General features: G+C 47.9%; 1 protein-coding gene across 1 annotated transcript; it reads right to left on the bottom strand.

Annotated features, from left to right (window-relative positions):
* Positions 1 to 56: 56 nt before the first annotated feature.
* On the bottom strand, positions 57 to 3,306 carry LOC109734611 (polyamine oxidase 4). The gene is made up of 8 exons (XM_020293813.4): positions 2,758 to 3,306; positions 2,416 to 2,531; positions 2,231 to 2,319; positions 2,018 to 2,131; positions 1,740 to 1,913; positions 1,428 to 1,628; positions 742 to 1,171; positions 57 to 655 (listed from the first exon to the last, which is right to left on the bottom strand). The coding sequence occupies exons 1-8, from the start codon at positions 2,783 to 2,785 to the stop codon at positions 335 to 337; spliced, it is 1,473 nt and encodes a 490-aa protein (XP_020149402.1). The 5' UTR covers positions 2,786 to 3,306; the 3' UTR covers positions 57 to 334.
* Between the last annotated feature and the right edge of the window lie 10,554 nt (positions 3,307 to 13,860).

The raw sequence follows: 13,860 nt of genomic DNA, 5'->3' as shown, positions 1-13,860 counted from the left end.
CACAGCAGCACAGGATTCATGTCCAGAATGAAAAAAATCATACGTACAAGACTCAGTACCCAAATGTCACTTGTCTAAAATTTATTGATTGATCGGACATAACAAATTGGTAACGCTATAAATCAAGTGTCCACAGTGCACAGCAGCACAGGCATCGATCAAATGTTCCTTGATCCAAAGCAACACGAGAAAATAGAAGATGTGAAAAAAAAGGAAATCTGAATTCAATCTTGCGTTCTGCCGACTCGGACTGATCGACTGCACATTGATCGGCTTCTGTCAATCATCAGACCAATCGGGCATGGCAGAACGCAGCTGTATCGAAGAATCATCTCTAGGTGCGGCAAATCTGGAGAGGGGCGACGACGTCGGCCATCTCTTCGCAGGCGGCGGCGCCGACCTGGACGAGGTCCGGAACGCCCTTCCTCATCAGCAGCCTCCTCCGGCATTCCTCAGCGGCGTCCATGCCTGACGAGTATGCGCCGTGCACAGCTCCCGAGTGCTCCGCGCTGGCCGCCTCTCCAGCGAAGTACAGCACGCTCTCCACCGGCGCCGAGAACCTCTCGCACACGTCCGACGGCTTCCCCACCAGGTCGCACGAGTAGGACCCCAGCGAGTTCGGGTCCGAGCCCCACCGCGATACCAGGTACTGACTCTGCAAAACCCAAACATTGATCATCAGGTCACAAGCGCCATGATCAGAAAATTCAGAAGTCACTGAGAGTGGTGACAAGAACATACGGGTTCAGTGGCGTCGGGTATCATCTTCCTCAGGTGACACATGACGAGTTCCACGGCCTCCTTGTCTGAGAGCTTCTCCACATCCTGGGCGAACCGACCGGCTGCCATGAAGACGAGCACCGGGTGGCCAGTGGCCTTGTGGAGGTTCAGGAAGTAGCCGCAGGTCTTCGGCGTAGGGCCGACCATGCCCAGCACCTGGACATTAGGCCAGAAGGCCTTGTCGAAGTGCATGGCGACCTTGTTTTCTATGCCGACGCCGAGGTCCGCGATGGCGGAGCTCTTCCAGGAGGGCAGCTCAGGCTCGAACTTGATTATGTTCGCCTTCAGCACACCGAGCGGCACAGTGATTATGCAGGCGTCGGCAGAGTATTGCGTGCCGTCTTCGATGGTGACGGTCACTCCCTTCTGCTGGCGTGCAATTTTCTTCACTCTGAATAAATATAGAGCAGTAGCAAAGGTAAGTAAATGTATCTACCAACTGCAATTAGCAGGTGTAGAAAATGATGATTTGACTCTGAGGAGAACACATGGAAGTTTCAAGATGACTAAGGTTTCACTCAGATAACACGTTAATGTACTTGCATCATCATGGCAGGATAGTTTAGTAAAAACATGTGTGACGGATATACTGAAATTATTTAGCGTGCGATATATGTATGCTGGGGAAGAAAAATAATAATACACACCTCTGATTCAGACGGATGTCGAGACCTTGAGCGAGAGCCTGAATTACAGGAAAGTATCCATCAACCATCAGGCCATGGCCACCAGTGAGAACATGTTCCTGATCCCAGTTCTTCAGAGATATTTCATCTGCATCTGCAGCAAACCATGCCTCCAGCCGGCAGACGCACCATTGCAGGATTCGATCATCTAGCCCTTCCAGCCTATAAATTTGCAGCAATGTCAGTCAAGCTCTTATGCAGCAACCACCTAATTTATAAACTGTATCTTGGATAAATTATCGCATGTAAGCATGATACAAGATGTATACATACTTGAGATCAGGGTGCCTCTCAAGCACCATCGAGATTGCCTGTTCAAGGGGCATGTCGTGCTCCTGCTCATCACGGAGTTTCACCGTCTCCTTGAGAATTTTCTCAAATATCACGCCAACTTTAGCAGCCGTCTCCATTGGGACTGCAAGGCCGTTCTTATCAAAGAGCGAACAGCTGCAAAGGAACCAATAAACAGAATGAGATGTAAGAACATGAAAAAATAATATAAGTATGTTGATTATACCAAAGAAAAATGTATGTTCAAGTGCTAAAATCACCTTTCCAAATCATGGTCATACAAAACAGAGTTGTCACCACTAGTGTGGTATAATCTCAGCCCAAGATGGCTTATCAGTGGTGCTAAAGAATTCTCATTACTGACACCGTGCAACCTGAAAAAAATTCAGCAACACCAGGGCGAAGTTAGTAAAAAATTTACAGATAAAATCTACTAAGGATTGTTCCAATCAATCAATTTAAGCGAAACTAACCATGAGGCTCCCATGTCAATGGGGCATCCAAAGGAGTAATCCGTGTGAACACGGCCGCCGATTCGATCTCTCGACTCAAGGACAGTCACCTGGTCAGGAAGCACAGGCATCAGTTAACACAAACACTCTACGGATTCATCAAATTGGAAGAGACAGAGATGAATAGATCAGAAATCTATCGGTACCTCAAAAGAGGAATTGGAGAGGACACGAGCCGCGGCAATCCCTGAGATTCCGCCGCCGATCACGATCACAGATGGAGGCGAAGCGCACCGCCTCTCAATGGTTGGAAGCAGAAGGCCTGGAACACATCAATGCACATGAATCAGTACTGACCGGAATTGTTCCTAATCAGAGCGGGAATCAAGTCGGGGACGAAATCTATGATGAGCTTGGCAACAAAATTGCAATTTTTTACTCAATTATGATCGCAATTGAGCGATTAGATCCAAAAATCCTGTTCCGGCCCCCTTCCCGTGCAAGATCTAGCGGAAAACGACGAAATTGCAGGACAGGAATCGCTGTACCTCCGGTTTTGAAGCTGTTGGGATCCATGGCCGCCGGCGCGACCGTCGCCCGACGAGAAGAAGAAGACGAAGATTCAGACGGAGCAGCAGCAGAAGAAGGCCCCTCCGTCCGCGCGAACGCAACCGCGAGCACGAGCGGCGTGCGTTTACAAGAGATTACTACTAGTAATACTAGAATTACTACTAGTACGACTATTATTCAGACTACGTATGGGAATCGAGATGAAGAACATGAAGACGAGGAGGCCGTCCTGGAGGCGGCTTGCGTCGGCGGCGGAGCGGCGGAACGTGAGGCAGCTCATCACCCTGGCTCCAAACCGGCAACACCCAATGGGATCCCCTGCCTCCTTCCTTCCTCCCTCCCTCACCGGCGGCGGCGAGAAGCAAAGATGCTTTCTTTCTTCCGGCGGGCGGTGGCTGGAGAAGGCAGAATTGATCTGTGTTGCGTGGCTTGGGAGGAAGGTGGGGCGTGGCGTTATATAGAGCGGAGGAGGGAAGGGGAGGGGAGGTCGGCCTGGGCACGGACGGACGGACGGACGAGGGCGGCTCGGAGAAGGAAACCGGCTGGGTGCGGGGTCAAGATATTTTCGTTCGCAGTGGGCCACTGGATTTTGGCTAGCCCCGTGTACCTTCTTTGTACGCCTTCTCGGAAAAAATAAAATCAATTGTACGGGATTCAAAGAAATAATCAGGACATCACGTACATACATTTATCCCTAAAAGAAAACACGCATATTCTTTCCTCCTGAGAATCTGTGAGAGCATCTAAATCCGGACTTGCTAAATTCGGCACCCTATACGCTCGGGCGCGTCCGTGGATAGTTACTAGGGAGTCATCAAATCGGTGCGTCCACACCCGCATATCTCATATACGGCACCCTATATCCATACAAAAGCATGCAACACACTACGTAGATCACCAAATGACCAAAATTAACAGGAAACGGACCTATAAACCGATAGCAAACGAGCATAATTCACATAAAACATCATCAAAAGATCACCAAACGGGCATGGCAAATTCTAACTAGATAGAGGAGCTAAATTATATAAACGTCACCACTTCCTTGCCGGCCCTTTGCACTTCCAGTCGTGGGTCATCCATCCAATGGAAGGCAGATACTTTCTAGTAGTCTCGAGCTCTTTGCTTGATGCTTCATGTTTATTTGTTCTCTATAAAAGTATAAATATAAAAGGATATTAATTTTCATTTTCATGAAAAGATATTAGTTTCCTTTAGTAACAGTATTTTAGCAATCTCGTGGGAATTTTGTGATGATAAAGCATTTATTGTTATCGTGGGAAAATGTAATGCATTAAACTTATTTTTTTAGAAGAACAGGGAGATCTCTCCCCGATTCCATTGCCAGAATGAAATCACGTACTGTTTTACAGCCTTTCAGCATTACAAACCTAAAAGAGAAGGGCACCCACATCAGCCTGTGGGGGTTCAGCAAACATACTAAGTTCAAACCAACATATAAGAGAGAAACTAAAAACTACTTGTCCACGACACAAACGTCGAGAGAGGAGGTAGGACTAAAAGGCAAAGTGAATCCACAGCACACATCTCTTCTTTCTCTGCAGGCACCATCACATCATGGACAGGGCTCCCGATTTCGTGAACTTGAAGGGCAGTGCCAAGGCAGCTTGCGGCGACTAGCAAGGCATGAGCGTCGACACCGGGCTGCATGTAATGTCTTTGTCCGTCGGGTCTCTCTTTCTTGGCCAGGGAATGGAAGCTGTTGTCCTCCTCTGAAATCCCGAGCTTACTCCAGCCGGCATCAACTTCATTCTTCTTCATCGTCAGCCACTCCGAATCCGCAGGGGTTGCTGAACGAAGCTTGTCAGAGAGCTCAGAAATTCCTCCAGCTTTGCTCTCCATGCTTCCAGAGACAGGGCAGCCCAGAATTTGAGCATCCTGGTAATCAAGCCCCAAACCTGGGTGATTGAAGTCCAAATTGTATTGTTAAAAATCATAGAGTTCCTATATTTCCACAGACATCACAAGACAGTAGAACTAATGGTATTTAATGCAGAGTTTTTCTTGTTAGAAACCCAGAAGCGCGCAACAGATTCAAAATATGTGCCTATCTGAATTTGGAAGAATTCACCAACAAAAGACCAAATATTCATGGCTACTACACACTCAAAATAAGTGGGAGTTGGTTTCATTATCTGCACAATACACACAGTAAGAGGCTTAATGATGTGCCTCTTCCTAAGGTTATCTCTAGTCATCAGCTTGTTCTGGGAGAACAACCAGAGGAAGACGTGTATTTTTGGAGGTACAACCAGTTTCCACATAGCAGGGATAAACAGTGATTGCACCCCCCCTAAAGTTAATCACATGGTATAAAGAACTAGTAGAATAGACCCCTTTATTTTCCAGCTGCTAAATAAGGGAATCTAGGTCATTGTCAAAGACAATCCCTTTAACAATTTCCACAATTTGGTACCATTGTTCCATAAGCTTGTCATCAAAATTCCTTCTGAAAGTAAGCATAAGGTTTTCTCCATCCCACACATCTCTAATGCTTTTAGTCTGTTCATTACACACTGTATAAACAACCCAGAATTGCACTGCTAGTGGGGAGGTGCCAAACCAGGTATCTTCCCAGAACCTGATTTGGTTTCCCATGCCCACCTTCCACCTATACCCAAATTTCAAGGCTTGGACGATGGATCTAATTCCCTTCCAGAACCTAGAAAAATTCAGGTGGTGGTTGGGAGCAAATAAATTGATTTTCCCTCTCAAATATTTCTGGTCAACAATCCCTTTCCAAGGTTTCCCATCCCCCTCATCGTATCTTATCACCATGATCCTAGGGAGGCAGAGGTTTATATCTTGGAGGTTTCGGATCCCCAAACCCCCAAACTCTTTCTTCATGCAAACTAGTTTCCAGTTTGCTAGGTGGAGTTTCCTATGCCCTTCAAAATCATTCCACAAGCAATTTGCCATTTGGGAGTTGATCGGGTCAATGACCCACTTAGGAAATTTGAAAAAGGATAAGAGGTAGATAGGTATACTAGCTAGGCATGCTTGGATGAGGATTAGTCTGCCTTTGTAAGAGAGCAGCTTTTCTCTCCATCCAGCAATTCTTTTCATGATCGATCTTATCAATTAGAGGCTGAATGTCTTCCCTTCTCAGCTTATCATAGTGAAGGGGAATCCCCAAATATTTAATGGGGGAAAGAACCTCTAGCACAGCCTAGCACCTCTAGAAAATGGTCAAAGACATCTCGATCTATATTGATGGGGATGAGCTCACTCTTACCATAGTTGATCCTCGTGCCAGAAACCTGATCAAAGCAGTTAAGGACCATTTTGAGGTTTCTGGCATGTTCAATATTGTTATCTAAGAACAATATAGTATCATCTGCATACTGGAGGCAGATGATACCACTAGGGCAAACCTCAGGGCACAGACCCTCAATTAGATGGTGGTCAGCTGCTTTGATTAACATCCTGGTGAGAGCATCTACTACTAGATTGAAAAGAAGTGGGGAGATGGAGTCTCCTTGCCTAAGGCCTTTCCCAGTTAGGAAAAAGCCAATTCCCAAGTTGTTAAGCTTGAGCCCCACGGATCCTCCATGTGTGATTTGGTTGATCCAGTGGATCCATCTCCCACCAAACCCTCTAATCTTAAGGAGCTCCTCCAGGAACTCAAGGTTAACCTTTTCAAAGGCTTTTTCATAGTCTAATTTAAGGACTAGACCATTCTTCTTGCTAGAATGGACAGAGTGAAGCACCTCAAGGGCAGTAACTACACTCTCCAATATACACCTCCCCTTAAGGAAAGCAGACTGATTACTAGCAATAAGCCTCTGAAGGATTCCTGAAAGCCTAAGATGGAAGCATGAGTCTTATTGATAGTATCAATAATGAGAGTTTTCCTCCCAAGGGCAGAAATCCCTCTGACATTCCAAAAATAGCATTCATGATAACGGCCTAATCTTGGGGTGCTTGCCCATTTGTTTTTACAGACTAGATACCGTAAATCTTCAGAATAAGTGTACTAAATTAAATTTATTCTATAATTTGTTGTGAAAAAGGTAGTGAAATGACCAACAAATGTAAAATAGATTGTGAAAACCACTAATAAGTGTACAAAATTAAGTAAAATAGCGTATAAAGTATTGTAAAATTTTAAAAATAGTGGCTTCGATAATGAAATTTTTTATGAAATTACTACTTGTTGTAGTAAAAATTACTACATTTTATATAAGATTTACTAGGGGTGTAGAATAGTGAAATTATTAGTTAAGAGGAAGTGGAATCCTCACTTAGCAACGTCGTGCCTCTTATGTTTGGGCCATGAAATCACATATTGGTATGATCAGAAGGGTCCATGTCTAGGCCACCAACTACCCTAAACATGTCACCCCAAGCTTGGTTGCAATGAGAGCTCCATGGCATTCAGAACTCCAGGACGAGAAATAGGAGACCAAGACGGCGATGGCCAATGCAACCGACCAAGACCCTAATAAATAGGTATCCGCCCCGACTCACCCACTGCAGCAACATGTCTTCTGGTGGCTTACATCATCCATCAACATCAACTAATCTCCCACGATCAAAGCAAAGTGGGGGATCTTCTCATACTAGAACTCTGTAACACATCTTCTGGTGAAGAGCACAAAATGGAACCCCTAACCATTGGCTCAAACATAGAAAATCCTACTCGAACCGGCAATTGCTTCCCCTTAGTTGTATCATCTTCTTCCACATACACTTTGATCACCTTCCCTAGCCAATTACCTACAACTTCGCCAAAGGTGTCAGTCCTACCCAGACCCATGCATCAATTGTACTGAACACCGCCTCAAACGGTCTAGTATATCCATAATAATTCTTCAACACAATAACGTGAAAGTCGCACTGCCAATGTCTGTTCTACAAAGCATGTTTCCAATCTCCTTTTCTGCCAAACTGATCCAAAAAGATATTGCCCTAGTGTCCCTAAACTAAGCCTCATGGTGCAACCCCCAAGTCATGTGCATTGCCCTCTCTAGGGTGGAGATGTTTAGTTGCCTCGGCGAGCAGACCTCACTCCCACCGCCAACTAGGTGTTCTTGGGAACACCCTTTGTTGAATCCTCCACTTGCCACTTACTTCTCAATTAACACCATGTCGCCCGGCCTCATTGAGAGCCCTACTGCTTCCTCCGCAGCTTCTCCCCAGACGGAGATTGGGAATAACTCCTCTTGCAGGATCCATCCTCTGATTCTTCCTTCACCGGAGCACCATCCCCCGAACCCCTCCTACCCGCATAGGAGCATCAACCCTGGCGGTAGCAAAAGGGTCAGATCCCAAAATACTTTCGGATGGGGGTCAGATCCGGCTAAACTTTAGCAAAAGGGTCAAAACACGAAAATTGGCACGCGGAGAATATAATATGTAGGACTAGCAGCCGATAAGGACCACACTGTCATGATTGCCGTTGTCGCGGGAAGGGAAGCCGCCCCGAAAGAGACAAACCATAGTCTAAGCGACCCCAATCGCCTCTCAAACCCCCTAGCAAAACTTCAAGTCGTGTTGTTTTAGAATCGCCCTATAGGCGTTTATTCAATTAGGTGGGACACATCTGATCACAAAGCGTCCATAAAAAAACAGGGGTGAGAGAGAGGGGGGGGGGGAGAGAGAGAGAGAGAGTCTAGCCCTATCCCTAGAGCTTCTTTAGCACAAAGATGAACATCCCGACTGACTTCTCTTTCTATCCATCTCAATTCAAAACCCTGGAAGTTTGGGAGATAAGAGCGCATCTCCTTAATGGGGTGACCTCCAACTGAGCGGTCTTCCCAGTTTGCAAGCATTTGCAGCCGCTTGACAATTCGTCTCCACACTGATCCTAGTGTACTACAAACATCATCGCATCACGACATGTAGTAAGTTCCGCTATGAAAGGATCACCTAGGGCCTGATACCTGCAACACATGCCCTTCTGAAACTGTCCATCCACATCCCTTGCACATGCTCCGCTTTACCATGTCGGTGTCAAAACCGGCAGATCTCGGGTGGGGGGTCCCAAACTGTGCGTCTAGGATCGATGGTAACAGGAGACGGGGGACACGATGTTTACCCAGGTTTGGGCCCTCTCTATGGAGGTAATACCCTACTTCATGCTTGATTGATCTTGATGAATATGAGTATTACAAGAGTTGATCTACTACGAGATCGTAATGGCTAAACAATAAAAGTCTATCCTGTATGACTATGGTAATGAGTATCCTGATCCGGACTAAGCCCTCCGGTTTATATAGACATCGAAGGGATCTAGGGTTACACAAGGTCGGTTACAGAGAAAGGAATCTTCATGTTTGATCGCCAAGCTTGCCTTCCACGCAAAGGAGAGTCCCATCCGGACACAGGTGGAGTCTTCGGTCTTCGTATCTTCACAGCTCATCAGTCCGGCCCATGGCTAACAGGCCGGACGCCCGAGGACCCCTTAGTCCAGGACTCCCTCAATAGCCCCTGAACTAGGCTTCAATGACGAGGTGTCCGGCGCGCAAATTGTCTTCGGCATTGCAAGGCGGGTTCCCCTTTCCGAACTCCAAGATAGTCTCCGGACGAGAGATGTGTCCGGATCTGCAACATAAATACCACACGCACAACCGTAGAGGGTATAATATTTCACGAGTCCAATCTGCTGACAACTTTCTGCAACATGACATCATGCTATCCCGGTCTTTATTTCGAACCGTTTCTTGTCCCGCCGTTCCACGTTTCGAGGCGTGGCCCCTATTGGCACGTCTTGTCGAAGCAGAGATTGTGTCCCCTTATTACGGGATTCTTATCAACACGGACGTGGGTAATCCAACCGTCTCTTTGGTACGATTCCTTGGGAATATGCATGTTTTAAGGCCCGAGAGGAGGCGTTTCGGTATTCTCAGCCTTTATAGATGGGTACAGACCCGCCCCTCTCCTCTGCGCTTGCTCCTTATTCAGCTTTCCCCACCTCGAGCTCTAACACCCGGGTTTCAATCACCACGAACCTCGATCTTGTCCGGCTCCAGCCTTCAAGGCCGGTGGGTGGCTTCTTCTATTATAGAGGAAGACATCGCGAAACTCCGAGCGGCAAGATATCTGACCGCGGAAATCCTCCACCGGCTCCTTGCTGAAGGGCAGGTTATTCCTACCCCTAGATCCGGCGAGAGGGTCGTGTTTATCTCCCACTTCCTCCGAGGTTTAGGGTTTGCTCTCAATCCCTTTGTTCGTGGGCTCATGTTCTATTACGGGCTAGATTTCCACGATCTGGCCCCGAACTCCCTCCTTCTCATATCGACATTTATCGTTACGTGCGAAGCTTTCCTACGAATCCCTCCACACTTCGGCTTATGGCTGAAGACCTTCAATGTGAAGCCGCAGGTGATCGAGGGGAGACGGGCGGAGTGTGGTGGTGCCACGGTGAGCAAGCTTACTAACGCTCCTTGGCTAAAAGGATCCTTTACAGAATCTTCAAATTTATGGCAGCAGGAGTGGTTCTATATCACCAAGCCTCGTGTTTCCAAGTGGGCTGCTGCTCCTGTGTTTCGATCTAGCCCTCCGACTCAGCTTGCGTCATGGATCAATAAGGGGCTTGACTGGGGATCAATTGATGAAGTGCGAACTCTGCAGAGTCGCATCTGAAGCCTCCTCGAGAAGGACATCGATCTTATCAATGTGGTTCAAGTAATGCTAGTTCGCCGGACTCTACCGTGCCAACTACGGCCTCTCCGCCTGTGGGAGTTTAATCCAGAAGGAGTGCGAACCCTCCAACACTTCTTTGGCACTACGCACAAAGGGATGTGGAAATTGTTTTTTGGGAAACGAAAACAATGGCCGGATACCACCGAGGACATCGGCCTCAATTGCAACCATCCGGATACCCCGGTAAGCGCTTAACTCCTGAACACTTCGAGTATGTTGTAATATGTTACTAAGCATACTGCCTATTCCCAGGGCTGGATAAGGAAAGCGGAGCGAATCAGGTATTCGGCCCCCTCCCCGAAGACTCAGCGGATTCCATACTAACAAGGATGCTGGCCCCGGCACCATTCTAGATTCCTGCGGAGGACTACAAGGCGGAAAGCGGAAAGGAGAAAAGCAGCTTCCACCCCGAAGGTATATCATGCACTGTGTCCGGGGGAATCAAAATTCCGTCATCTGAAGACAAAAGTGAAGGAGAAGTCAAGTTACCTTCCCCTCAGGGTAAGAAAAGGGCCACCTCCAAATATTGGGAGGAAAAGGCCCCCAAGCGAGGCAAGATGCCATCACCAGGCGGCTCAGGATTGGAAGACGACGTTGTCGCACAGTTCCATAGTGAGGATAAGCCTCTGGCCAAATCGTAAGTTGAACAAGGGAGCTTTTAAACATATCTCGTTTCTTTCCCGCTACCAAGGTAACATTGGGAATATATATTTTGCAGTCCGGCACACCGTCCTCTTCAACAATCATCCTCCTCGGGGGACCTTCTTCCATAGATGATGGAGAGCGAAACGCCTCCACCAATTTCCTCGCCCAATAAGGCGGACGACTGTGAGGTGTCGTCCCGGAGGTTCTCTCCCGATCAGCGAGCAGTGCGGGGGATGAAGAAGACATCACCCGGAGGTGATACCCCAGTCGCCCAGGGTTCGGGGGCCAACTATGAAAGCCCCGGATTATCCGGTTTATAGCCGGAGATGATTGTAGGGATGAGCAAACAGGTTCCTTCAAAGGGAGGCCGTGCTCCAACGGCGGCTTCCGAAGATCCGGAAGCGCCGAATATATTGACGAACATGCTGCGACAAGCGTCCGTCTCAGAGGAACACCGTACCTTGATGGGTACGGTTGTTGAGAGGGTTCTGTCCGCGAAGAGCGGATTGCATGAAGCCTTCACGAGCCTGCTAAGAGGCTTCGAGGTTTGTGATGTAATATTTTCAACTGCGTTTTATTCGCAAAATGCACCTGTATATAGGTAGTAGCCCCTGAGACTCGGATTGGCTTCCCAAGGGAGGCGACCAGAGGATCAAAAGAGATATGCTCAGGGAATGACGTGATTGAATTGGAACACAGGCAATTTCCCCCTCAGTGACCGCCCGGACTACAGAAGTCGCCGAGCTTCAGCGGAAGCTTGATGTGGCGAGTGAGGACATCACGCTTATCCACAAGCGTCTTGACGAGTCACAAGGTATGTATTTGGGCCAGTCATTATATGCGCTTGCTTATAATATAAGCGGGACGTGAAGGAGTGTATGCTAAAGCATGCATAACTACAGATGGTGCTGCCGCGGTTGAGATTCTTCGGGCGGAGCTATTCCGAGTCAAGGAGCAGGCCCCGTTTAGTAATGCGGCTGCCGAAAAGGCATCGGCCGAATTGAAGGCCGAACAGGCTGCTCGGCGTCAGGACGAGGAGAAAATATCCAAGATGACGCGTGAGCTCGAAGGTGCCGCTAGCCGTTGCAAATTCCCCGAGAAGGATAATAAAGCAAAAGCGGCTGATCTTGATAAGGCCTTACGAGAGGCAAAAGAAGTGCGGTCCGAGTCTAGAGCGGCTCGGGAGGAGATCCGGCAAGCTGGGGAGATCGCGGCCGGTAAGCCCTTTTTATTGCAAACTAAGTTCGGCGATCCGAATTATACCCCGCTTAACCAAGTGTGGAGTTCTCCAGACGCATTATTGGACTTGCCGAAGAGTGCGGCCGATGCGGCGCAGTTTTACCAAGCGCAAGAAGGATATACAACGGAGAAGCTTTTCTGGTCATAATTCGGTGCGTCTAAGCGCCCTCTATTGTTGAACGAACAGATGACCAAATGGGCCGAGCTTCACAGGCTGTCCGGTGCTGCCATGAAGGACATCGTGGTCCGGCTGTGGCCAACTGAGCCAGTTCCGGATAGTTATTTTGGTTTGGTGCAGCGACTTGCCGACGCGGCGCCGCGTATCGATGCTGTGAAGCGATCAACGTGTGTTGAAGGTGCACAGATGGCCTTTGCCCATGTCAAGACATACTGGGCGAAGATGAAGGCCACCGATGTTGTAGCGAAGAGTCCACCCAAGGGCAAGGATCGTCACGCGCCAGAGCACTATTTCGAGGATGTCTTAGAGGTGCCCGCTTAATAGAGGGTCAATGCTCGAAAGATGTAATTTTCGAGTGAATTGTAAAAGAGAATATTATAATAAGGCTAGTTTATTTTTAGTTTCGCCTAAAAACTTTTATTCCTCCTGTGCGGCCGTTTTTGTATAATCTGAAAGTTTTCCAGTCGTCGGCTTCAGCCCCCTCGTAAAAAATATGGGGGTGTTCGGAAAAGCATTTGATCACTCTTGATCCAACGTCTTGGTCCATTAAGGAGGTGTCAATGCGACGAACTAGGCAATCAGACTATAGGGCGTTAACACTTTCACTTAGCCATAGGAGTTTTATGGTGGGTCTACGATATAGCCCCTGGTATGCACGCGACTTATTCCAATATGGTGCATTGCATATGTGATCTGAAGAAAAGGTCCTTCGTATAATACGGAGGGAATCGCGACAGATCCCGATAAGTCATCGAGTGGTTGACCAGCTCTCGCTGCATCATGACAGTCAGTTTTCGGCTTTCTCTACTGAGGTGCTTGACCAGATGAACCGGAAGCACAATCGCAGTAGTTCTCCCTTTACTACCTTAGCCGATAGAGCGGAACGTAAGGTAGCAAGCACAGGAGCCGGGCAACCCAACTATTGACCCAAGACATGATTCGGAGCTGATGCATATAAGGCCAAACTCGCGACGCCGAGGTACGCTATAGAGCTGTTCGGACTTTGTCGGCAACTCATTTGTTCTCATCCCGAGCCCCTGGAAAGTTATGCCGAGGTGTAAAAACATCCAAAGGAGCAAAATTCAGTTCTTTAGAAAAAGGCGAATGCTGAATACAGATTGGGACCTGAGTGATATGCCAATCATTATGTTACAGATAAAAACGCCACGGCCCCGGCTATTTGACATGCCAGGGGTCGAAAGCTGAGGAAAAAGGCACCTCACATATGCCATGTTCACTGTTTTTACTTCGGGGGGGGGGGGGGAACTGCTTTTGACCCCTAGTATTTGTTTGGTGAGTTTCTTCGCTGCCGCTATCGCCGGGCGGCCTCCTCCCCTTGTGTCCGGCGTTG

Source organism: Aegilops tauschii, chromosome 2 (assembly GCF_002575655.3).
Source record: "Aegilops tauschii subsp. strangulata cultivar AL8/78 chromosome 2, Aet v6.0, whole genome shotgun sequence".
NCBI lineage: Eukaryota > Viridiplantae > Streptophyta > Magnoliopsida > Poales > Poaceae > Aegilops > Aegilops tauschii.
Note: the sequence above shows the minus strand (reverse complement) of the source record. Positions and strands in the feature narration are given on the sequence as shown.

Coding starts and splice junctions, on each gene's coding strand:
- LOC109734611 (XM_020293813.4), bottom strand. CDS start 2,785: ATGGATCCCAACAGCTTCAAAACCGGAG. Junction 2,132..2,230: donor ATTGACATGGGAGCCTCATG/GTTAGTTTCGCT, acceptor AATTTTTTTCAG/GTTGCACGGTGTCAGTAATG. Junction 1,914..2,017: donor TATGACCATGATTTGGAAAG/GTGATTTTAGCA, acceptor GTTCCTTTGCAG/CTGTTCGCTCTTTGATAAGA.